Source organism: Cryptomeria japonica, chromosome 7 (assembly GCF_030272615.1).
Source record: "Cryptomeria japonica chromosome 7, Sugi_1.0, whole genome shotgun sequence".
NCBI lineage: Eukaryota > Viridiplantae > Streptophyta > Pinopsida > Cupressales > Cupressaceae > Cryptomeria > Cryptomeria japonica.
In genome coordinates this window covers 339144322-339172099 of record NC_081411.1, presented here as the reverse complement: position 1 = coordinate 339172099, position 27778 = coordinate 339144322, and the positions used below count along the sequence as shown (strand labels likewise).

The 27778-nt window shown below is 35.0% G+C and overlaps 1 protein-coding gene across 1 annotated transcript; it reads left to right on the top strand.

Annotated features, from left to right (window-relative positions):
- The first annotated feature begins 1122 nt into the window (after positions 1–1122).
- On the top strand, positions 1123–27778 carry LOC131039084 (alpha-soluble NSF attachment protein 2). The gene is made up of 10 exons (XM_057971732.2): positions 1123–1591; positions 2265–2419; positions 3568–3617; positions 3717–3789; positions 5586–5665; positions 5946–6097; positions 9287–9446; positions 9585–9632; positions 9810–9890; positions 27282–27778. The coding sequence occupies exons 2-10, from the start codon at positions 2275–2277 to the stop codon at positions 27360–27362; spliced, it is 870 nt and encodes a 289-aa protein (XP_057827715.2). The 5' UTR covers positions 1123–1591; positions 2265–2274; the 3' UTR covers positions 27363–27778.

Here is a 27778-nt window from a genome sequence, read left to right as displayed (position 1 = left end):
GGCCTTAAATGTTTTTTGCCATGGTTGCAGGTGGGAGTAGTTGTGACATGACTAGTAATCGTGTGATGAAAGACCACAAGGTGATTGTTCGAGCTGGACGGATGGGACATAGGGTTGGCAACTGTGTCAAGTTGTCATGTTTCATGGCTCACACGTGGACCTAAATGTTTGTTTAGGTGCTATTTGCTGGGTCACTTTTGGGTACACGTGTGCGTGAGTGGCAATATGAAGTTGTTATTTATGTTCATAATGTCGGTGTCAGAGTCTATAAACCTGACATATTTTCCTTCTTTATGGTTTTATAAAGACACTTAATTTTTGTTATTTGGGGCCACTTTTTGGCACACTGGCTTGTGCACGTGGCCAGACTCGACATTTTTTGGCAGCTATACTTGTTTGACCGATTACATGTGACACACAATATTTTATATTTAAATAGAATGGATATCGTTTGTTACTAAAATGTGTTATGTTTGTATCTGGAAGTTTATTGATTTAATTACGTGTATATTTTTAGGTTGGGGTGCACATGTTTTGGCAGGTTAGACAGTCAACTGTGAAGCCTAGACAACACATGAACTATATCACGTTGTGGACCCCGTGCACGTATTGGCTCCTCTCCCCTATCAAAAAGAAAATTCATTACACGAATAGGGGAGAGGAGCCGATAGGTGAGAGGGGTACCAATACATGTTATAGTACATAGACAAAATGAGACCAACAATGGTGCCCTAAAAATGTCATGTCAATGCTTTTCCCCAAAAAAGTCCCTGTAAAATTTAAAAAATAACCAATGATGTGATGCCACATCTGCGCACAAGTAAACATGACTTAGTGCACAACTATGGGTCTTATGACAATTTGGGACCATTTTGGACACTTTAACAAAAATAGACTTGAAATTTTGTTTTTGAGTAGGGGACTTGACAAATAAACTACTGTATAAAATTAAATTTTTTTTGAAATATCCACATATACTTTCGAAAAACGTAAAGTTAAGATGCACACTTTCTGACTCCTCTCCCCTACTAGGGTGCACATTTTGTGACTTCTCTCCTACTAGGCCTAACGGCGAGAACTAATAATTAAGGATTAAAGATTGTCAATATTTGACATCGACACCATCGTAGCAAGGGAATATTTATTATGTGCGATTTCATTTGAGGGAATATTAAGTCGTGAAGTTGGAATATTGGCGCGGGATCTGTATTGTGACAAGAATCGAGGGGTTGTGGAGAGTATTACTTTGTGCATTATCTTTCAGCGACTCTTATTCCTCAACATTGCTTCTCGGAAATATATTAATCATCGGCTCATTATCTGAACAATGGCGGTTTGAATCGAATTGCATAAGGGAGATATTATTTGTGGCACGGGTGCATATTGTTATCATTAATCTCTATACGCGAGGCGCGATCTATCTTTATAAGCAGTGGGAGTCTCTGCCGGCTTTTTGAAGGGTGAAAGATTTTGGATGTTTTCAGAACATGGAATATATCTAATATTGGCGGATCATAGGAGCAGTGTGACGGGTTTTTCCTACCTGGTGGAGCCGCAAATTCAGGGTTTGCAAAGGAAGTTCGTTCTGAAGGTTTGGAACTGCGCTTAAAATTTTTGATTATTGATTAATCCTGAGCATATAAAAGATATTGTGTGGGCGTGGAATGTTAGATGTAATAATTAATGTTTAGCGAATTTCAACGCAAGCATTAGATGCAGATGGATCAATCTTTACATGTTATCTGTATACCACACATTTGCTGCAATATAGGGAGGGTCTTCACATCAAATTACATGAGAAATATATTAAAATGTTAGAAAATAAAATCTTCAAGATAATTTGTTCTATAGGAGCCCAAAGTCCTTATTCATGAACCCAAAAGAGAACTTTTTTGGGTTGATGCTGATTGCCCAAACTCTGAGTTGCTCCTGCATCATGGGGCAGTGCTTTAGAATTCACATTCTTTGAAACATATGAACACAAATAATCTCTTTCTCTGCAATCAAGATTTGTATTTAATTGACATTTGCTGTATGGGATTTTACAATTTGACATCTCAATGTTTTCCGTCCTGTGGTTGGTTGAGATTTTTTTTGTTCATGTGATTACTTATCAGAGACTTGTTTGTCTGGAGATGCAAATAGTTACGAGTTTGCCTTTTAGATTGTAATCTGATAATGGCTTGAAGGCTTCAGTCATTTGTAATTTTGCATTGTCTGATTAAAGATACAATTCTCAAAGTATATTTATTTTTTGTTTACAGGATTCAAGAGATGGCAGATCAAGAAGCTAAGGGATATGAATTTGAAAAGAAGGCAGATAAAAAGATCCAAGGATGGACTATTTTTGGTTCTAAATATGATGATGCTGCAGAACTGTATGAGAAGGCTGGCAACTCATATAAGATTGCAAAATCCTGTAAGGTGCACTTTACTTTATGACTGCCTGTATGGCACTTTAAAATCAAGCAGGCATCTGAAAAATTATTCTCTGTCTGAAAATCTGTGCATGTTATAATATAGAATGAGAAGAGGCCTATTACATGTTCTACGCATTGTTTGGATGTAAGAAAGAAATCGAATTAATGTCCACAGATTACCAAAAGTGGGTAAATGGGAATCAACAGTACAGCAGTGTACAATAAGAAGTCAAAACAAGAACGGACCACCCACATAAGTCGTCAAGAAACTAGTACATTAGCCAAGAAGGGGGAATGAGATCTCCAAATGGCAAATGCTGAGGAAAATTGGAGATCATTAAGTTATAGGAAGATAAAATGAATACTGAAAGCAATATCTTGTTAGTTGGCCATCCCACATTTGGATTTAGGCAGTTAAGTAGATAGAGTATTGAAAAAATCTGTTGGATAACATTCCATTTAACCTTATTTATGAAAACATTCTCATTGCCTTTTAATCTTTTATCATTTTCTTTTAGGTGTTTCTGAGCAAAGTGTTTTACTTTTGGTTGATCATATCATGGTTTTCATGTTTAGCAGAATAGCATTCACCAAGTATAAGTTAGTTGAATATGATTGAAATAGTTCTAATCGCTAGACTTAGTGAAGTATATATTCTGGTCAACCTGGTTTCCGACTAAAACTCAGATTAGTGATGAGAAAATGCCAAGAAGTAGATGCCCTGTCAATTTTTATTTTGACAAGGTTTTCTCTTTTGTTAATCATTCATGCAAGTCATTTTGGAGAATTTGAATCTGAGAATGAGCAGTGAGGAGATGGGATAAAATACTTTCTATAGGTGGAAGTTAGCATTAAAAAATTGAATGTTCTTATTATCATGTAGTCTGTAAAGTAAGGTAACATATGCTTAAAATATTAGGAGCTTCACTTCATTCAATTGAAGGGAATTTGTAAGAAACTCTTAAATATTTAGTGTATCAACACCCATCAATTCAGATTCTTATGAAGATATTTCCATTTATCTTTATTGGTTTTTAAAGAACACAATAACTCACACAGTTCGTGAATAATTTACTTTAACTGTAAGTTGTATTAAGTGCATGGCCTTGAATAAATCCTAATGCAGAGGGCTGATTGTATGGTACAGGGGATAAAGGGGCATCTGCTTATATCAAGCTTGCTAGCTGCCATTTAAAGGTCTGTCGAGCCAAATGCATATAATGTTTGTTTGGTATGTGGAAAGTTTCATATAAATGTTGGTATCTAACCTGTTTATGGTGCATCTACTTGTTACAGCTTGAAAGTAAGCACGAGGCAGCATCAGCATATGTGAATGCAGCGAATTGCTATAAAAAGACTAACAGCCAAGGTTCGTTTCTAAAGTCTTTGATCCATTGAGTTTTTGTTGGAAAGGAAAATGAGGGTTTAATATAGGACCCTTTCCCTAAACCAAAAAAGATAAAGCTTTACAGTGCAACAACCAGGAAGTAGCTCAAGTGACAGTCAATAGCTTTAAAATGCAAGGCCCATCAACTAGGAAAAGGCCTGGTAGAATTCTGCAAGATTTGGACTCTAATTAAACTACTCAATACTGATAAGTAACTGCCACCCCTTACACTGATAAAATATTATTTTGTTTGTATGCATTTCTTGAAGAATAATAATACTGATAAACCTATGCAAGAGAAGTAGTGCTTACAGATTCTTAAATGTAATAGAAAAATGATAATGGCACACTCACAATTCAACACAATTATTTACCATAGGAAACTATTTCAGGGAAAAAACCAACGGAAACAACACTGTATTAACTCAATGTTTCACAATACAATATGCCCGTTAAGATATTTCTTGTTTGTGTTTAACACTGATCCCTGTTTGAGTATTAATAGGCTCATCACCATAGAGAACCACTAAGCAGTAGTACAAAGCAATGGGTATAACTATAAACCATGGGCCCCACCAGGTATGATGGGGTGTAGAACATGTAAAGCATACAACACATAACCAACATTTTTGTCAGTTGTGTAATGAGTCCGCAACATATGACCTCCGTGGGTGTGAACATGAAGTAGTGAATCATTATGCCACTATTGTCTACAAATTTCTATGGTTTTAGAAAGTGCTTAGTATATGGCCATCTAACGCCCACCCTTTTTCTATATTTTGATTTGTTTGTGGTAATTTTTAAAAAACTCTCATTAGTGGATTTCTGTATGCATTATGCAATAATATATCTGGTAATGTTTTACCTGAAGATGGTTTCTGTTAAATGCTTACGATTTAATGTTGGTCAAATATTACCCAATAACCATTTCTTGCTTGATTTCATTTGTAGGATTTTTGGTAGGGAATCGATATGAGATTAATATGTATGTTCTGTTGCAACTGAAGAGTTCATGTTTGCTTTCTGGGATTTACCCATTCTATTGTTGGGATGAATGTAGTACTTCAATCATTTTTCTGACAGGAAGAAAAGTCTCAATGATCTTTGAATATGTGAGTGATTAGTACATGTCTGCATAAAGCACAGACAATCATCTCATGGCTGCTCTTGTAGGTTGTTTGAGTGACAGTTTTTTAATCTGACACATGCAATATCTTGGAGGGGAAGTCTATGCATTTGAGCGTCTTTTTTAATCTGACTCGAGAAATATTTTCGAGGGGAATGCATCTCATCTGAGTGACAGTTTTTTGTTGCTGTTATTGAGTTATTGACAACGACATTTTCATTGCTGTTGAGGTTGTCTTTTATGCTTTGAATATTGTTCAAATCCCCTAAGTGATATTTTGGCTCATCATGGTGTAGCTTATATGTGGGAAACTGGTGTAATTTTACTTCTAATTAAAGAGTATCAATTTTAGAATTCAGTAATTGAGAAAACTACCGTTCATTTCCATCAAAAACATGTTGCCGTGTATAATTTCTCATATCAGGTTTAATGGATTGCAGAGAGAAGAATTATATTTCATATTTTCCTTTGGTCTACAATCAACTGCCTTCATCTCTTTTGTGTTATTTTGTCATGTTATTAGTCTAGAATTTCTATCTTCTGCTGTGTGGTAGAATTTCTCTTCAGGTTATATTAGAATGTGGGAATGCTAGGTGTCATTTATCATTGTTGGATAGGAAGTGGTCTTGATCTACCAATTAATGTTGTGCAGAAGCTGTTAGGTGCTTAGGCTTGGCTATTAATCTCTTGATGGAGATAGGAAGATTGTCGATGGCTGCAAAACACAGCAAGGTAATTCAATGTTTGAACTGGGTCTGGGATGACCTAATCTTTTGAGGTTGGCAATGCTTGACTGTTAACTAGTTTAAAGATTCTTATTCTTATGATAATATGCTTGATATGTTTTCAAGACTACAAATTTCTTGGTTGGATGTATATAGGCATTCATTGCAGGAGCTGAATGGTCGTTTTGTGAATATCTATCTTTATGATGATAAGATTTTGAGTAAATGTACCTATTTGTTTCAGATAGGGATCTTTTATTGAAATTCAAAAATATTGTTTTCTACAGGAGATTGGTGAAATATATGAATCTGAAGAAAACTTGGAATTGGCTTTGGAATATTTCGAGCGAGCTGCAGAGCTCTATCGAGGTGAAGAAGTTACTAGTACAGCTAATCAGTGTCAACTTAAAGTTGCACAGTTTGAAGCCCAGCTTGAGCAGTAAGTTAATATGAAAGAAAACATTTGTAAAAAATTTTGGGATCACATATTTTCACTCTTGGGCTATCAAATGACCACAGGGCAGTGGCTACATATATTTGGTTATTTTGGTGGGGTCTGATTTGCAGATTTATTATTTCCAGTTCATATGTAGAGATTTCTGGATTTATAAAATCACCGTTTGATGGGAACAGATTACAAATCTGATTGCTTCTTTATAATTAGTTTGAAAAATAATGCCAATATTCTAAGCTCTGAAATCAGGCTGTCAGGAGAAATCTGCATAACCTAATTTAAGTCTGATGTTTTGCATCTCACTATTGAACCCATCATCAGAGAAAAGCATCAAATCAATATTTTAACCAAGAGATTTGATTAATTTCCCATAAATGGTGAGAAAAGGGTGGGGAGATGTTGGCTGCGGTAACTTTTATTATCCTTTAGAATTACATTAGCCAATTAAGAAATCAATTACTTGATTGGTTAATTAAATAATTACTTACCATTAAAAACTCAAGTACCGCCTGATTCAAAATTTGGCCAAGTTTGTGGATTAAGGGTTCTTAACATTTTAGGTATAACTAAGCTTCAAGGCATTGTTGCCATTCAGATTTCTAGGTTGTTTCTTGATCTCTATAGCTTCCCTAGTTCCTCTTTCCTTCCAGCTATACTTAAAAGCAAGAATCTTGGTATTCTTATTTCGTTCAACTATTGCTGATTTTTCTGGCTTCTGTGATAATTATGTGTGTTTTATTCCTTGATTTTTCATTTAAAGATCTCTCAGTCCCACTGATGTAGGGAATACTACATGAACATGAGATATAATGAACAATTTTTTGATGTAGGGAATACTAAATGAACATGAGACGTAATGAACAATTTTTTTTGAGTTTGGAGTTAGGGTAGTTTTGTAAGGTCTGAGGAATGTTCTATAATGTCTTTCTCAAAATTCTGTCAAGTTTCTGTATATTAGCTTCAGTGTTAGGAAATACTGCTTCTTTTGACAATGTTGGTGTTGGAAATCCTCTTACCTTTTATTTTAAAACTTATTATAGGCTCTCCTTATTTGTCTGTCTTAATATTTTCCCTGAAGGTCTTATTGAGATTTTTTTTTTATTATTCTTTAGTTGTGTAGTGTTTAAGATTCTAAGAACCCTGCAAACAAACTATTCATGATTCTGGTTCGCTATGATGGTTGGAACTGGCTCTAATTTTAACATCTTTATCTTTTTGTCTAAACTAGTGAATAGAGTGAAACATGCATTTTATGGCTAACAATGATGTCAAGAAATGGGAGATAATTGTTTTCTTATATTGTCGTTGTGAATTTAATGTGATTCAACTGTGCATTAAGGTGCCAAATACTTTTCTAGCATCTCTTCCACAAGGTCAGTTCACATCCGTGTCTGCTAGGAAACACCACCATCACTTCAATTTCCAATGAGAGGATTCAGTCACATTCTTTTCAAATTTCTCTACAAATAAATTTGCCATATTTGTGGAAACAGGAAAGCCCATGATACACCATCCCGTTGCTCATAAATGTCTCTACAAAATTGAAACACATCCTAAGTGGGATTCTTCATATTTACCAGTCTCACTATCCACGTCATTCTTGATGACCTTAATGGTCTCATCTGAAGTGATCTTACTGTAGAGTGAAACAATATCAAAACTGGCTGAAAATGTTCTGTCTCCTGGTCTAAGGTCTTGAAATGGTATTCACCAGTGTTCCATCCGGATGTGTTCCCACCTGGAGACTTGAATGCATCGACATTGCAGATTAAGCACACTGCACTTACATTTTAAAATTTTAGCTGCTTTTTAGCTTGTTGAAATTATTTAAGCTGCTGCTCCCTGTCAAACCCAAAGTTCAGTATTTTTTATGCTGTCCCAAAAATCATGTCCATACACATTTCCATGTTCTCTGTTCAGCGACTTGTAGAAACCCTGGTATTGGCAAAAGCAGTGGAATCCTTGATGAGGACATGCAATCAATCACCAATGGTTCAAACTTTTTAGCAAAATAAATAGCTGTATTTGCACGTTGGTGAGTTGACTTTGTCCACAATAAGACTGAGTAGGGCCACAGGTTTTTTCATCTTTGGTAATCGATAAATCCTGCACATGTTTCAGTTCCTTGGTATCAACTTGCATTTCATTTCACAGCCTGCCAAAGTTTGCATATTTGTTGTATGTTCAAGAAAAGCATTTGGTGATATGTATGTAAGCAGTTTACCAAGTATTGAAATGCTATCTGCTGGTAGTTTGTTTACTGTCAATCAGGTGCTTCCATTGGTGCTGGTTTTTTTTCAAATAAATGTTACCAGTTAATTACTAAAATACACACACACGCGCATGCACACACAGACAAATTCACACACACATAATGCAAATAGTATGTTTATCTACTCTAATAAATGGTGATCAATGTCAAGACCAGATATATGAACAAATCTAAACTAACAAAATCATTCATCTGCAGCCATAAATAGCTGTTATTTAGTTTCATTAATGACGTCTATTGCTTGTTGTTTAATCCACTGTGAATTCTGTGTTATGATGTAAGTTCACATGTTAAAAACACAATCCTAAGCCTGGGCAGTACCCTGGGCAAATTCAGGGACTTACCTAGACCAGAACCAGTACCCGGGCCAAACCAGGACCAGAACCAAGGCATGCAGGGGAAAACCTAGTAATTTAGCTGAAAAATACTTGGCCTGCCATATATGTATCTGGAAATAAAATATTATGAATCACAGTTGTTACCATATATGAATTGGAAAATGTGTTTAGAAATCTCAAAGCTTTAGTTATTCTATTCTCTAGGTAACGTAGAGGCTCTTTAGGAGTTAGTTATAAGCCCAAAGATGCCAAATATGAATTTTTTAAGAGATCAGTTCACAATTATTATAATAATAAAAATTCTTTTTCTCAAAGGAGATACTCGCTCTGCAGTACTCTTTTCATGCATGTTGTTTATCAAGTGATAGACACCCAAAATCATGTCAGAAAATGTGCATACCAGTCAAACTTTTGGGATCTAATTGAGCTAAAACTATTATTGAGGAAGTTCTCAGCTCTCATTTTTATAATATTAAGAATTGTTAAGCTGTAAAGACCTAAAGTGTGCTGCATCTCCTCTCTGATTATATACAGAAATTGATTTTTATGTTTGCAATATTGCAGGTACCCAAAGGCCATACAAATTTTTGAAGATGTTGCAAGACAGTCAATCAATAACAATCTTCTGAAGTATAGTGTTAAGGGTTATCTTTTATGTGCTGGCATCTGTCTGATTTGCAAAGGTGACACTGTGGCGATAAACAATGCACTAGAGAAATATCAGGTGAAGCATATGTTAACCAACCATTTTAATGCACATTTATTGATACTGATTGTTATTAATGTAAATCTTTCATATGCTTGTGTATTTAAGAGAAGATATGTGAAAACCCATCTAATTGCGACATGAATGGATGTACAGGAACTTGATCCTACATTTTCAGGTACCCGAGAGTGCAAGTTCCTCTCTGTAAGTTTTTTTCCCTATTCTATCTTATGGCTTGTTTAAGAGGGCATTGAAATCAAACTTATTTGCATAGGGAAGAAATCAGTGTGTTTTGAGTCCCTTCTAGGTAGTGTAATACTGAAATATTATCAATGCTGCATATTGGTTCTGAAACTGAAAGGTTGTTGTTTTCATGTTCAGGACTTAGCTGTTGCAATTGATGAGGAGGATGTAGTAAAATTTACTGATGTGGTCAAGGAATTTGACAGTATGACTCGACTGGTATGTTTTTACCTTGCTTACTTTTAATAAATATATCGATTGTTGATTATGTGGTATTTTATTTGTTTGAAATTGAAAAACCATGCTGATGCTTCAAAGCATTTATATACAATAGATTGTGTGTACTGGAGGGGAAATGTTGACCAATATTCTTTCAATCTGAGAATCTGTCTGCCTACTAGAACTTTTTAAATTTTTGCTGTACACTATATATAAACATTTCAGTATACATGCACAATATCCATCGTCACCTGGAGACATGGGGCTATGTGTATGGGGGTGGTACATCATTTCAAATCAGGGTACAGTTGTATTGTATGCAAAAATAGCCAGCAGGAGACATGGGCATGGGGTCCTTACGCCTATACTGAAATTTCCTGGTGACTGACTATCTTTGAAAGGGAATGACATAAATCAAGAAATTAAACATAAGTTAATTGCTTATGAAAGATTTCAATTATATTCTGTAAACTGTATTGTTAGAGAGGCTCTAATCTGTACTGAGTAATTTATTATACTATTCAATGCATTTGTAGCAGAAGCACTCAATCTACGATTTAGAGACAATATAACATTGTCATTTGCTGTATATCGGGGGACATACTTTTTCAATTTATTGCTTGGGAGAGGGTAAATAGAATATCATTTTAACTGATTACCAAAACAAGTTTCTACTGTAACATCCTTGCATTCTATGGAATCTGTGAACGATTATAGAGATGAAGAGGGTTGGGGGATCTCATATGGAATGATTAATTATATATTGACATGATTAGATGAGTACACCATGAGTGCTACTGCTGAACATGCATCGATGCATATTTATTTTTTTCCCCCTAATTTGCCATGATCTCTTGTACATTGTTCTAATATCTCAGCCTTGATAATATGCTAAACATATAACTAAAACAAGGATTTCTGACCAATCTTACTTTTCTGTGGTTATTACCAGTAAATTAATTCTCTGTGGACAGCAACTAGGGATTTGTTTTTTGATTCAAATTCTTATGAAATCCTTCCTTTTTTGGAAGCAAAGAAGAAATATTTGGCTTTAGAATTTACATTGGAATAAATCATGACTTGCCTCAGATCCCATTTTTTCCCTGTAAAAGTTGCCCTTTTCTTGAAAAATTGTTCCTAATGAGTTTTTGTCGAGTTCTTCCTGATTACTTCCCATTTGTCTCCAAAAATTGCCCAAAAAGGTTCTTTCCCGATTACTCTCTCAGTTTATATACATATATATATTTATTTGCGTGTGATTCTTTGACAGTTCAGATCCCTTTGTGAGCATTTTTTCCAAAACAATGAGGTGAGTTGATAGAAAATCCCACTGTAAAAAATAAATATTCTGGAATTGGATGGTGCACCAAAACTCTCTTCTAAATTTGGAAATTGGAACACACCGTTATTTGTAACTAGGTAACATGTTTGTATGACTAAGAGTTAGAGATAGGTAGAATAAGTTAAAGCTACAGTTGCAGGGAGATGTGGCTCCGACCCTCAGGGATGCATCTCCTGTATCGGAGATGTCTCGGAAACTTGGAAATTAACAATGTATGTGATTCTGTTTTGTGATACTAATATTTTCAGTTTCTGTTAGAAAATTAATAAATTATATTAAAAAAAGTGGTGTCTCCAAGTACCTGTGTCTCCTATTTTTCAAAAATAGACATACTGGTATCAGTACCTGTCTCCCATACCAGTACTAGTACCGGTGTCCTGGAAACCTTGGTTAAAGCTGATTGAGACTTTGTTTCATGCACTGATGGTCAGTATTAGGTCCCCATAATTGGCATGTGAAGAAATGTAACTACAAATATAACATATATAAGATGAGCCTGATGATGACTGTGTAATGTTCTCAGTTAAGGGATTGCTAGATAGGATATGCAATTGCTTGTAGGGTAGAAGTAATTATGCTTGTTGTTTGGTAGCTAGTATGACAAGGAAATTTACAATTGGGGTATGAATTAATGTAGTCTATGACCATTTGATGGGACCATTTAAAGTAGTAGTACACAAATATGGGATATGGTAAGAGAGAGTTACAGAAAAGATAAATTATGATACTAGGATATTTATAGTTTTATGTTTTGTATTTATTAATTTATGATTATCTTTCAATAAAGATATGTTTTCATGAGGCCAGCTCTTCAAAGAATTTCTATTATATATATTTTCAATCCTTTCATTTGACTAGTAGCGCTACTTTAAATGTAGATATCTAAAAGAAGTCGAGAGATATAATATAACAAAATATTTATTATTTATTAATTTTAAAATGATTTTATTGTACTAAATTAAAAAAAATGTACTATCAATAAATAATATTTACAGATATACGATTTTGAAATATTTAAACTATATCTTAATCATGTTTTATTTCAATTCATTAATTAATTAATTATTATTTGATGTGTAAGTGGCCATCAATTTATGTTAAAGAGGTTTTTGTGAATTCTCATGCCGTTACAATACACTGCTAGCTGCCATTGTAGTTATGTTTCGTGGCATAATAATTTATTTTTTCACATGGTAAATATAAATTGCTTGTTCTCTCATGTACCTCTGTATTTATTGACCTATAATTTTTTTGGACATGATTGTAAGACGGGTACTCTTTAAAATGACAATGTTGATTTAGCCTATCAATTGTGTTGTGGTCAAGTGGTAAGGTCACCTAGTTCTCATGTTGGAGACCAATGTTCAAATCTTCCCAAGTGACATGTTAGTGTTTGTATGCTTGCTGAAGCGGTTGTCCTGCTTTAGTTGATTGGTAGATAGTGGTAGTCCCATAGGTGAAGCTGGTGGTGCAGGTTGGAGGAATACAAGAGAGTAAGGAGGAAAAAGCAGAGGATAGATGCTTTGTAGGAGATAGGAGGTGTGAAGAAGGAGAAGCGTTCAAGCTAGAGGAGCATGTTAGAGGGAAAAATATTTGAGTTGGAGGAGCATGTTGGAGGATTGTAAGAGGGAGATGTAGGAGGGAGTAGGTGAGAAATATGAACTATTTTCAAGCTGGAGGAGCGTAGATAGAATTGTAAGAAAGTAGAATTTCCAGCTGGTAATATTGTAAGACAAGCAGTATCCTTGCTAGTAGAAATTGTATGAAAGTGTTATACCCAATAGTTGAATTATAAGGCAGCAGTATCTCTGTTGGTTTAGTGTTAGCAGAAAGCAACCCAATGTATTATTCAGTAATTCACTTGTAGAGCAAGCTTTTACAGGAGTATCACCAACTAGAGGTTTGGAGTAATTCTAACAGCATAATAATACTTACATACTCACTATCAAATACCTGTATCTCAAGCACCCAATAAATCGAAGTAATACATGAAACTGTCAAATAGTAATTGCAAAACCATGACCTTAGACCACTAAAAAATGTGGTGCCCAAATACCTACTTAGAAAACCAACACCCAAATACCAAGATGAGTTCACAAGTTAAAAACAACACATTCCTTTCTCCTGTGATAGCACATCATAATCCACTCACCAACTTCGGCATTCCATTTTAGCTTCATTATCTTCACTCAAAGATGCCTTATGACACATCACAACATACATCATAAGTTGTCAATAAGTGTAACTCCCTCTTAAAGTTGTTTTATGTGTCCTAGATGTTCTTACATTTTCAATGTGGAAGGTCCAATTTCTGGAGGCCATACTTTTGATTCGAGAGGCCTTGAAAAAACTGTAGAGTTCTAAAAGATTTACTCAACAAACATCCTTGGAAGTGATTTTGAACAACCTGGAATTTTATTTTTTGCCAAAACCCAACTTTGTACCCTAGAAAACGAATTTTCTGTTTTATATCCTGAAAATTACATTTCTGTAATCTTAACATTAAGAATAAGATTGAGACACCTTTCCTAACACGTGTATTTTTTTCTGTTCTTCTAAATATCTTCGAATAATATCTTTGTGATATAATTTATGATCTAAATTTGAGAAATATATATAGTTAAAGCAGATTTTTGTAGAGTTGCTGGCTACTCTAAGGACCATTATATTTAATTATTAGAATAATGCTGTAAAGATGAAGGCCACCTACATTGAAAGTGCATTGGAAGAAGCTTTCGGCAGACGCTTTTCAAAAGGTAGTTGATGTGCTTTAGTTTCCAAATACCTGTGGAAGTGGTGTGTTATTTGTCACAAGTAAAATATTAGTATATACTGAGTGCTATGTTCTTTTACTCACCTTAGGTAAGAGAACAATCTTCTTTATACAGCCTTTGATTAGATAAGAAGAAGTGGCGTTGGGAGTAATATTCATGAGACTTCAAAGCTTAAAGATTTTGCCTGCTTTCAGTCAATGTTGACACACTAAAGAGTGCAGAGACTTTTCCATTACCAATTTCTCTAAGAAGTATTTGGTAAAAGGAAAGCTCCTTTGAAATCAAAGACCTTTCATTCTTTCTTTTTGCTATCAAGTAATTGTTTCTTAGCAGTGGAAGGGGACATGCATTGTCACAAAAACCAGAAAGATGAAGCAATAACAAAATGCAAAGTGTTTTTTGTTGAAATGACCTTTGTTTAGGAGATTTAGCCCTTATTGGGCTGCAAAAATGGGTTTATTGAAATAAAAAATAATCAGAAACAAGGAACATTTAAGAGAAATGGTCAAAAACTCTTTCTGAAAGCTGATGCTGTTTTAAATGGCTAGAAATGAGACACAGCCTGTTCTGGATAACGTATTGGGTCTTGTTGCCATATTTGAGCCATCTTCTTTTTGAATGAGTGGGCAATATCTGTTTTTTTCAGTGCTGGTAATATAATTGTGGTCTATATCTTTAATTTTTATGTCACAGTTGGGGTCTCGACTGCCTCAAAGGCACCAATGCATACCCTTGGCCTCTTAAGTTGCACTATGTTTGAGTCCTCTTTTTGAGAATCTGGTATCTAATATGCAATTTGATGGTGAGTAGTGGATCAAATTGTTACTCTCTTGATATATTTATGTTGATTAGTTTGAGCCTTCTGATACTGATTATTCTTTTGATTTCCTTTCTAGGATTTGAGATCACATTGTTAACGGACACAATGGTGGATCACTCAATCTTGTTTGTCTTTTCTATCAAATCAATTCTATTTACTGATGACTTTTTATTCTCTATACTTGCTTCTATTGTATTTGTATATGAGCAAGCTCTGTAAATGACCTTTTCAGGAGGTAGAGTCCACATTTCTGAGCCATTTCTTGGTCTGCAAAAATGGCTTATTTTGAAATGAAAAATGATTCACATAAACTAAGCACAATTCAAAGAAATGGTCAAGTAAATCACTATACCGTTTCAAGTGAGCCACAGATGAGATTGTCTGTTCTGGATATCATTTGGTGCCCTGTGGCCATTTTGAGCTGCTTTGTAGAAACGAGTGGGCTATATCTGTTTTCTTCAACTCTTTATGTTTGACTTTGACATCACACCTGGGGTATCTACTGTGTCGAAGGCATCAGCACTTGCACTTGACCTGATCTTGTCTTAAATAGCATGAGGCTTATGCCCTCCTAAGGAATCATATTGAGAATGTGATATTTATTCTGCAATTAAATGGTGAATACTAGTTCAAATTATTTACATGGATTGTTTTGAACCTTATGATTCACTAGTCTAGTTTGCTGATTTCCTGTATAGGATTTGAGGTCAGGCTGTTGAAATGATTTTCCCTGCAACTATCACTCCAGTAGATAGATTAAAAAGACTTATTGTGTGGGCAGGCCAGTAGACTTGATACCTTACAATCAAAGAAGTAGAGTGCAACTTGTTGGAACGTTAGAGATTCACAACTCTCTTATTCAACAATTTGGTGGTAATCTCAGCATTTAAAAGCCATTAGCCATTAGGGTCACTACATGTTGCATCCAGTTTTTGTATTTGGCTTTAGATAAAGCTTGGACCTGGCATGATGGGAATAACACCCTGTTTGCTTTTGTAGCAAGTTCCATACAACCCAGACTAGAGCCTGTGGCTAATTTTTATCTCATTTCCAAATTGATCAATACCAATTATCATGGAACTAGTACTATCTTGGTCTTGGATATGCAAGTTCCTAAACTTCCTAGTTAATCAGCTGCTTTACAATACGAGTAGAACAATTTGCTTTTTCACTAGCTCATTAAGTTAATGGCAAGTTGTAGACAGCTCAGATTGTGGAGTGAAAAACACCATACTGTGATATCAAGATGCATGATATTATGAATTGATCAATTCCAGTTATCATAGAAGTAGTATCATCTCTGTCTTTGATATGCAAATTCCAAACTTCCTAGTTAATCAGCTGCTTTACAACATGTGTAGTGCAATTACGCTTTGTTACAAGCTCATTAAGTTTGTGACAAGTTGTAGACAGCTCAGATTATGGAATGAAAAACACGGTGGTTTCCAGATGCATGATATTATGAATTGATCAATTCCAGTTATCATAGAAGTAGTACCATCTCTGTCTTGGATATGCAAGTTCTTAACTTCTTATTTGCTCAGTGGCTTTACAACACAAGTAGCCCAATTTTGCTTTGTCACAAGCTCATTAAGTTTATGAGAGTTGTAGACAGCTCAGATTGTTTAACAAAAACACTATACAGTGATATCCAGATGCATGATATTTAATAGTGACTCTAAAATCTAAGATCTTTAACACACTCACTTTGTCCTTAAGGTCCTCATTTTTTTGGTCTTTTGGAAAAACATATTTTCAATTTTTTTGCACTTGTAAACTATTAATTATCCATGTAATGCATCAAGATAGCAAATAGTTTGTAAATGTTTAAAAAATTTCTTTTGTGCGTAGCCATGACCAAGCATTGGGGTAAACTGTACATATGCTACACCAGAGACATCTGTAAATTGTCAAATTGAACATATAGTCACTTAAATTAAATTTATTGCACTGACTTTCTAGTAATGTGCCTTTAACATTTCAGCCACCACTTTTGACATTGTGCTTGATGTGACAATATATTTGTTATGCTTATGTCTTTTTACGTTTCTTGAGTTGGTTCATCTGGTTTAAGTTTTTTGGGAAGGATTCACATTTTTACTGATTTTCTTTCATACTTATTTTGCCTTTAGATGAAGGTACAATTTATTTATTACAAAACTTCTCTCCATATTTTAATATTTTAGGGAAATGGACAACCAATTACTATAGATAAAAATTGGTGTCCATTATAATTTGGTTGATTTTTTTACGTAAAAGTATGCCTGCCATCCGTTCCACTGTTATAAATTTGTAGAATGCCTTCTTTTTCTCCTAAATTTATATTTTGTGAAATTATTGGGAGATAAAATTGTAATATATAGGACTGATGTATCGGCCAGTTGTGGCCATTGCAACATGTTTGAAGATTAGTTTACTTGATTATCTAACAAGCTGAAAAATTGTGCTCATTAAGTGGTTTGTGAAAGGCTATTTATGGTATGCGTTAGGAAGTATATGCTATGCTTGTTCATGTAGTTTTTTGAGACTTTGTTTATTGCATGTTGAGGCTAAAGTTTCCGATAGTAACTATCAAATTATCCAAATTTATATTGAATATCATCTAATTTATAGTCACAGTCAAATACTATAAATTTACTTGGCATATCTATATATATGTATAAGAATATCTTGAACATTTATATTACCTAAGATATTCTTAGATATACACATATATATGCATATACATATATATCTAAGGATATGTTAGATATCTAATATATAAATATTGATTTATCTTCTCATTATATTTTTGTTATATTAATTTAAATTAAACTATATTTATACATTATATTGTAGACAAGTGTAATTAAATATATAAACAATAAATCAGATATACTTAATGTATAAGATAAGTATAGTTAAATAGGAAAAAACTAGTCTAATTAATATAGTAAATATGAAATATATAAAGATGAAGGGAAATTTTTACGTGAGTGGGAGTAGGGGTTTCAAATCTTTTGTGGGTGGGAAGACCTTCAAAGGTAGAGAGGCTAGGGATGAACCAGACCAAAGTTTTAGGACTTGGACTTGGCTTGGACTCGGTGGAAAGTAGGACTCAAACCTGGGTCTCTACACAGACTCCGCAAAAAACTTGGTATAGGACTCGGCAAAGAAGAAAACCATAGTTTTACCCAAAAAAAAAGAACTTAATGCGTTTAGAAAACAAAAGAGCCTAATTTGATTATCAATTTGTCATAATTCAAATGTTACACATGTCATATGATCCTCAAACACTCAATAGTTTAAATTTCATCATTCTTAAACCATAGTTTTACCAAAAAAAAAAGAACTTAATGCGTTTAGAAAACATAAGAGCCTAATTTGATTATCAATTTGTCATAATTCAAATGTTACACATGTCATATGATCCTCAAACACTCAATATTTGAAATTTCATCATGCTTACTCATAGTTTCAAACTTTCAAATGTGTAATAGCATCATAAGTTTATAAATGTTTACATACAATGATATGTCAAAATGAGAAAAACAACCAAATACAATCTACATCTTTCTCTTTCTTCTCCTAATGTAACCAAGTTTTTCAGGCCTCGAATTAGAAGGTGCTATAGTATGATGTATCTAAATGATAATGAATTATTTCTTCAAAACTGTCTTTGTCCTCCATTGCATCCAATTCTACTACTTCTGCTTCTTTTGTTGCTCCTCTTTCCAATTCTGCAAGATCTTCTTTAGTATGGAGGACATCATCATCAACAAATTCGTTGACAGTCCATTCACCATGTGGATCAATGTTATCCAAGTCAATTGATTCATGTAAAATGTCCTCCACCTTTCTAGTTTGAAGGCAAGGGTTGTACCGAATGAAGACAAGATCGTTTAGGCATTGCTAGGTCAATCTATTTCTCTTATTGTGTGAATGCTCTCAAATAAGCACCAATTGTGTCACACCCAGAAGCACCACATGGCTGGGACAAAATATGAATGACATCTTTTGAAGATTAGGCATGCCAACACCATAATTCTCCCACCATAAATCTACAAAAAATAATTTAGAAATATAAGAGAAGTAAAAAATATAAGAATCAAGTTTCTAATTTTTTCTTGTAGTATTGAACTAAATTTTTTACCTGGATGTTTTTCTCTCCTATCAACTGTTTGAGATGAAGGAAAGAGTCTCCCCTCCAGACCCTTGTAGACCTTGAATAAATAAATTTAAAAATTAAATCGAATATAGAAAAATTAGTTATTATATATGTAAGTGGTTACGAAATGATAATGAATCATTTGAAAAAAAATAAAATTAAAAACAAGCTAAAAATACTAGGAAATAGGTTATGAAGGGAAATGAAATTTTTTTGCCAGCATTTCCCCTTGTTTTTCAAGATTTTTCTGATTTTCAATTGAAGAAAACAAAAAATAAGAGGATAAAAATCACTTGTGTCTATTTCGATTTCATATGCTCCTCTTCTCTGCTTCTTCCAACCTTATTTCGTTAAGCAGACCTGTTTTGGACAAGAAACTGCAAAAAGAAGTGAAAAAAAATTGAAAAACCCAATTTTTAAAGTTGTTGGATGTCCCAACCCGATGCGAGAGTCCGGCATTTCGAACTCGTGAGTGCAAGTCTCATGCCAGGACTTGACAAGTTTTGGCAGAGACTCTTTGGGAGTGGCTCGCGAGTCCTTGGCGAGTTGACTCGATGAGCCTCAGGACTCACGAGTCTCTGGAAAAACTTGCCGAGTCCTGAAACTAGGCAACGGAGATGAGGATGGTTGGGCTGGCTATTGGAACTTGGAGGATGAATTTTTGTTGGATTTTCTTATTGAGGTCTGGTTGAAGGTCAATGGCCTGCCTCCTCGATGGCAAATCTCAATGTTGCTTTCAGTGGTTACTGTGATTTGGGCCTTTGTAGGGGTTTTCTTTCCCTGATGATTTCCCTTGCTATTCTTTTAGTTGAGATAAAGGATGAGGATGTGATTAATGGTGGTGGTATCCCTACATGGGTTGCGATGGGGGCTAAAGTATCTGATGATTCTGATCTATAATCACTGTGGGGATCACATAGAGAGATGATGGTGAGGGTTTCACCTCTATTGAGGTAGTGCATGCCCTTGGTACTGGTGTTCAAAGGGGCTTTGGGTCTTCCTCTAGTCCTTTCCTTGCAAGCTTCTAATCTGAACCTGCATTTTGATTCTTGCCATGGTTTGGCCATGGAGTGTGATGTTAGGCCTGTGATTGATGCCTAGGTAGAGATTTCTTTAGTTCAATTGGTGACTAGTGGTTTTGCCATGCATGTGCTTTTGTTCTTTGCTAGGTGTTGTGATTTTTTCACACATTGCCCCATTGCAAATGGGGACCCCCATTTTTTTCTGCCTTTTAGGATAGTTGTAGAGTCGTGTAGCTATTTGCTTTTATTTGAAAGAAGTACAAGATTAAAGGATCAAAAATTTGGCTAAGGCATGGGAATAACCTACCCTTACATTGCTTTCACACCCTCCTTCCATTATTCTCGCACCCCCTTTTCATTATTCTCGCACCCCCCTTCCACAATCATCAGCATCCTCGTCCATTCTCATCAGCACCTCCTTCCAATGATATCGGCACCCCTTGTCAATCACTGCGATGAAATAGGAAGGAAAGAGAGAAATTTGATCAAGTCAAGATCGATTATAGAATGAAAGATGGCGATATTTTACGATGCAAGATGTTATGAATGAAGAACCACAATGCATGCGATGCATTCAATGACACTAAGCTTGCATGATGAAGTTTTGTGATATGATCAATGCGAGTTGCAAGTTCAATGAAGAATTCAAATAATCATTATAATGCATTAAATGTGAAGCGCTTGCAAGATGATTATAAGGCAATTAAGTTCAAGGATTTGAAGTGCAAAGTTTGAGGACTTCTGCTAATAATAAATGCAACGCATTTAATAAATGATATTTTGCCTTTGAGAATTGATTGTGACATATTTAATATAAGGAGCAAGTTTACCTCCCCAAAGTGCCATGACTTGGAACATCAAAACTTTCATTTAAGATTTGAAATGAATATCCATGAAATATCGAATGAAGGTGGCTGAGGCATTTATCATCCCAACCAAAGCACATTAAATAAAAATCCCCAACTACCTGTGATGGAGTATCAATTTTTTTGAAACAGCTATAATTATGTGTTGATCATTACATTTGATCAACACATTGAGTCAATATTGCGTTCTACAGCGATTCTGATTTTGAATAGGTACAATCAACAGTGAATGTGACAAAGAGAATTGAGCAATTGTGCTTTTGACATAGCGATTGACATTTGGCATCAATGGAAGGTCACCTTAAAAGTAGCAAATTTGATTAGTGTCATCGAACCTGCCTATATTTTGTCGGTCAAATCACTTTATTACTAGCGAATACCTCTACCACAGCCAGTGTATTCATCTTTCAGATACGATCAATATGCAATCATCATTCAAACAGCGTTTCATGTAATAAGGCGACATTCAATGATGAATTTGTGAATGAAAGCAATTCTGATTATGCACACAGCGATCTCATTTGAAGACAGCAAATTCATTCTCATATATTGACACCTTCATATCCATGGGCAGCGACTTAGGGTATAGGACGATTATATTAAGATGCAGCAGTGAGTCGCAATTTTGATTGCATATACACAGTGACTTCATCTGGAGATGGCAAATTCGAGTTGCAAGACAGCGAATTCATCCCTTGTCCATGGCGAAGAGACTGCATTTTAATCAGCAATTCAACCTTATCAGCGAATTGGTTAGAGATAGCGATGTGGTTTTGATGAAAGCATGAAGGCGGTTCCCATTTTAGATACAGCGATTTCCAAGTTACAAGGCACGGATGAAGTCATTCAAACTGATTATATGACACAGTGAAATTGTCTCCCGGCTTAACGATTCCAATCTCATTATTGCATTTACAAATCACAGCCAATTTATCTCAGACCAGAAGCGATTCAGATTGGAGACACAGCGAATTCCTCTCCCAATCGAAGGTGACTTAGAGTGGAATAGAGCGAAGTTGTTCAAAGAGTCAAAGTCGATAACTATACACATCGAATTGATCAACATCTACAGCGAACTTGTTCTTGACATAGCAATTCCAAATTCTGATCAGACATCAACGCAATCATCAATATTATAAACTACATCGAATTCACCTATCGACTGAAAGTGATTTTGGATTGAATTGAGGTGAAGAAGAGCAAGGCGTTGGATCTGAAGATTATCAAACATCAAATGACCCCCTTGAGTTGCTAAATTCTGGAAAAGAATCATTGATTCCACATCAGCAAGAATTGACAAAACTCAGTGACTGATCAAAAGCGTATTCATAGAAGAAGGTAAATTTTGTCTCTCTCTGTTCTAAAATTGTCTATAGGTCCTGAAATAAGCTTCATTTGATCATTTTTATACAAAATCAGACTGACCTTGGTGACTGATCCGGCCTCTATTGATTATCTCCATGAGGTAGAGCATGGCAGGAGCAACTTTCAACATCAAGCGTTCAAGGTGGAAATTTTCATAATCTTGAATTTCCTTCTGAAATCCAAGAATCATTGTCAATATAGCCAGATGGAAGCTCAAGAATGCAAGTGATCAAGACAAGAGAGTTTCAAAAGAGTTAATCAAAGTTAGAAGATCAACTTGAGCAAAGTCATCATCACATTAGGAGCTTGGAAATGTTGAGTATCAAGAGATATGCCTCATTCATCTACAACTACAACTTGTGATGAGTTACAAAGCGCAAGATGAGGTGGCACCCAGTCGTCATTTATCCAATCATATCATTTTAAGATAAGACGTCTAGATTCAATGAACCTAACTCATCTACAAAAAAGATAACTACCACATGGGCACAAAGTTCGATGTACTTACCGCTATTATCTATTGGTTGAATTTTCAAAGGACATGTGTCCCATCAAATGTAATTGTATCATTGGTCAACCATTAAATGTTTTGCAATGGGTGTAACAAACCCTAATTAGGGTTTCTATCTTTTGATCTTGGCCATTGATCTCAAATTGATTTGAGCCATTGAATTGTAATGAGAGCACTATAAAAGGCTCCACTTCTTCATTTGTAAAGTTAAGAGCGAATAGACAGAAAATAGCAGTAGTTCAAGAACAATTAGCAACTAGAGTAGCATAGGAAGAGAAGGCAGAAATTGTTGCCGAAGTTGTATATAAACTTCCCTTTCATTGAAGTTATGGTGGGATGTGTTGTTTCTTCTACAATTGCATGGTTTCTTGTTGGATCTTCATGTTAGATATTGATAATTAGATGAATGAAAGAACTTTGTATGATCAATGGTGAAATTCGTATATCCATATTACTAACATCTTGCCGATGGTAAAGTGCCTTGCGTGGTCAACTGGAATCATTTAGCTAAAGCTTAACTTCAATTATCATTCCTTCATTGATTTGCATCAACTTGATGGTGTCTATGCTTGTAGTGATGATTTGAAAATCATAAAACAATCCTTAGGAGATTGCACTAGCCTTGTGGAGATTTTCGTTGCATGTTGAAGCAAGACTTACTTGAATTTCATCAAAGATTGTCCTTTGCTCTTACATTCTTAGAGTAGAATAGCTCTCTCAACCCTTATCCTTTTTCCTTTTCTTAAAAATCAAGTGAAATCCTACGTTCCAGCAACATTCAAAGCATTCAAACAGTTCAAGCAGATTCAATCATTCAACATAAGTCCACCTTGTGATCCCAGCAATATCACATCATATACAACCGAGTCTATCCAAGAGCATGTCAAGACGTGACATTCGAGAACCTTGGAGTCGTCCCACTTGATCACGCAGTTTAGCATTTGGGAGTCTTTATTCAATAGAGGATAGAATACTTAGTATTTTATTCTGTGCTGCATAGTGCGTAAAAACACCATCAACACTAGGCAGAAGCGTCCTTTGCCTTGGATGGTTCATGAAATATGCTAAGGATGCCTGTTGCTGTTGTTGATAGAGCTTTTGCTTGCATGGGGAATGTCCTCATTAGGAGGTACTTGGGCTTTTGCTTTAATATTGATGTTGTCTGTAGCTGGGCTATAAAAAGATGGTGCATGTCTGCTCAGGTTTGGGTGGCTGCCATGACAAATGAAATTTGCTTATTCTACTTGCAAGCCCTTGAGGAAAGCAATAGAATCTTGCAAGGAGATTTCTGATTCCTTGGTAAATCTGATCCTTCTTTGAAAAGATAGTCTATTTGTTTTGATGCTATTGAGGAAAACTTTAACAGGGTTTCTATTTGGGTTAGGTTACTAGGGCTTCCTTCAGAATACTGGGACAAAGAGATCATATGAGGTATTGCTAATGCTCCTGTTTTGGTTTTAGCTATTGACAATGTCACCAAATCTATGAAATGTATTTTTTGCTAGATTTTGTGTATAAGCTGATATTGATAAGGCGCTGCCAAATACTATTCAAGTTTGGTGCATGGGAGCGGACAATCCAATTTGACTCCTTGCAGGTTTGCTTTCATTGGCATACAGCTGGGCACTTCTCCCATTTGTGCTAAGATATCAAAGAGAAATTCCGTGTCTAGTAAAAGGAGGACCATTCCTTCCCCTGATCATGGGGAAGAAGTGCACTCCATGATGAGACATGAAGGAAAGGATTTAGGCTTACCAGTTGTGAGCCCTGCAGGAAAAACTGAGGGGTCTTCCTTTAAGGATAACAAGATTGTGTGCCCTTTGGTTGTGCCTGATTGAAAGGAGTTGGGCATTGCTGTTGTGGGTCTTGTTGTGGATGTGAAGGGGCCCCCCTTTAATGAATAAACAAAACCAGAAGCTGTGATAAGGAATAAAGAAAACCAGAAGCTGTGATCATGTGTCCTTTGGTTGTGATTGGTTTTTTTTTTTTGAGAAAAGGCAGGATGACCCAATTGGTTCAGGCATTAACTCCACTTCAGAGCTCTTTGGTGAGGTTTGGATTCAAAGCTCCTTGATTGTTGTTATGGTTGTACCTCTGCTGTAGTTTTTCTGTTTGTTTCTCAAGAGCTATTTTGGTTTTATGGCCTGTTCCATTGTTGGTTCTAGTTTCATGTTGTTGTTGCCTTTCTTGATGGACAAGGTTTTGGGGTCCTTTCAAAACTGTCTTCTGGTTCATAGCTCCAGTCAAAAGTGTTTATTTAATGGAAAACAAATATGTAAAGATTATGTTATATTTATTTTAAAGGAGTTGAAAATAATATGTTGACACACTTTCATTTTCTAGTACGTTGTTATAAATCGATAATTATTACTTCTTCAAGCTATGTGTAAGCAGCATAAGATCCCAAGCTTTTCATCCAATATGTACTAATAGCTTTTGACATAAGTTTTTGCCACTCAATTAAAAATATGCATCTTTTTAAATATTATATATACAAGAATATCAATTAAACTAGTAGTTATATATTAATAATACTTATAATAAATATTAAGAATATTATATTTCTAAATGTAATTCATTATATGTATAACAATATCTTAGGTATTCTTTTATATATCTATATATATATTCTTAGATACAAGAATACATTCTTGTATATATACATGTATATATATTCTTATATATAAGATAATAATTGTACGATACTTTTATAATTTTAAAGATGCTGAAAATGATAAGTTAGGAATTTGTCACTTTTCTACTTCACTGTCATAAATTGATAATTATTACTTCTAGTTACACGTAGGGAGTAATTGTTGTTATAAGTAGCTAGGTCAGAGCCCTTTCTAGGGCCGACCTAGCACACCTGGCGTGTGTATAGCCCTGCCGGCCTTTAGAAGGCTTAAACATCTTGTGTTTAACGTACCCTATGTGAGGCGGTTCATGTAATGTGTGGATTAACCCTGCCCTATCCTAATGTGTGGGGTTATTTGATTTTGGCGCCACTTTATGTCTTGCATTGTAATTAGACTCCTAGCCGACCTAAAGCAAATTGATGGCTAGAGTCTCATATATATATATATATAATGCTAATGTCATTGACACACATTCAGGAAATACAATCCCTATCTTCTCTGTGATCAGCGAATTATACTCAGAGGTTAGCGAATTACATTTAGAGGACAGCGAACCTTATCAAGGCACAGCGAACTCCCTTGAAGGACTGCGAACTGGTCTAAAGGGGGCAGCGAACATCATCTGAGGGTCAGCGAAACATCATCCTTGTGACAGCAGATCAATCTTGTAGACAACAACCTCAATCTGCCATCCTCCTTGTCACAGCAACAGTTGTATTGCAGATAGGTTTATGATTGCTATCTGCCCTAGGGTTCTGTGCATATTTGCTGACAGCTTCATGTGTTGAAGCTCATTGTAAACTCAATTGGTTATTGTCTAATCTAGATCTTTGGTTGCTGGGTTTTTCCTCCAAGAGGGAGGTTTTCCCAGGGTACAAGTGTGTTATGTGTATGATTTACTTTGCATTCTGATTTTCCATTCTATATTGCTAATCTGATTACTTAAAATCAACATTAATAAGATCCCAAACTTTGCATCCAATAGCATTTTTGTTACTCTTAATAAAAAATGTGCATCTTTTATTATTTGAACATAATAAATAACAAAGTAGATAAAGAATAGTCACTTTTGAATCTTGGTTGGTTGGAAAGTATGGTTAATAATAGCTAGTTAAAGGGATTGTCAAATATAAATTACAGGGACTGGTCAGTAACATCTCCATCTAAGCTACAATTTATATTCTTTAAATTGGACAGGTCTTTGATAACCACCGTAAATTATTGTACTTAATTCAATTTACGATTGACTTGGTTTTTTATTAGACTGATACCGATCACTCAAGTTACAAGCCCTTTGTGGATAAAAAGATTAAGGAATTGTACGTAATAAGTTTCAGTAGCTTTCATGGAACTAAAGCAATTGAAATGAACTAAGTTGCTGAATCGTGGGGTTTTCCAGGCAATTCCGGGTTTGAAACGTACTGGAATCGGATTCTGTAACGAATCTCCTGTGGGTACATCCACGGTTCGCGTTTTTAGATGCCAAAATGTTTCTGAAATGTTTAGTGATTCTAGTTTGATCTTTTTGATATTCTTAAGACCTACAGTGCTGATTAGTGAACTCAGAACTTATCTATCATGAGATTCTAGTTTGATCTTTTTGATATTGAGAACTGAATTTAAATTAGTATGTTATGTTTCAAAATTTAAATTTGTAATGGTTATGTTTAGCATATGTATTATATGACATTTTAAACTTAATTCTATCTTTTAGCTACATATATATACATACATACAATAAACGTAACAAAAACGCACCCAACCCCCAAAACAATTTCTTGCGTACCAGAGTTTCGTACCCATGTACCCATTCCCATTCCCATACCCGATTCGGCAACTTAGGAAATGAATTGACAATAATTATCACATGTTATATGAACTAATTTTAATGTTTATTTTATGGAACAGGACCAATGGAAAACAACTCTTTTGCTTCGGGCAAAGAATGCAGTGAAAGCTAAGGAAGTTGAAGAGGATGACCTTACTTAAATCAGCAGTGTCTAGGATTTGTGTGAGGTGTTATGGAGGAAATAGCCTTCTTTCCTAATTGTAAAGAACAGTCACTTGGATTGTATATTATATGTGGTTAGGTTTTTGGTGATGCAAGATTCATACCTTTTAATCCCATTTACCTTGTTAAGTTGAGGAAGGCCATTGAGCACATTTATTGGAGATGTTTACTTTTTGTACTTGTGGATAATGTTTTTGACGATAAATGCAACACTTCTTCATGCTGTGTGCATATTATTGTAAACCCAGATTATTGTGAGAACTCATGCATTCTGTATTGCTCAAAAGGCTTTTGCCACTATATCATAGTTGCAAGAGTATTCTCAAGCCGAGTTATTCAAACATATTTAATATTCTTGAGATAATTTTCAAGTACAATTATACTTTTATGTTAA

Coding starts and splice junctions, on each gene's coding strand:
- LOC131039084 (XM_057971732.2), top strand. CDS start 2,275: ATGGCAGATCAAGAAGCTAAGGGATATGAATTTGAAAAGAAGGCAGAT. Junction 6,098..9,286: donor TTTGAAGCCCAGCTTGAGCA/GTAAGTTAATAT, acceptor GCAATATTGCAG/GTACCCAAAGGCCATACAAA. Junction 9,447..9,584: donor ATGCACTAGAGAAATATCAG/GTGAAGCATATG, acceptor ATGGATGTACAG/GAACTTGATCCTACATTTTC.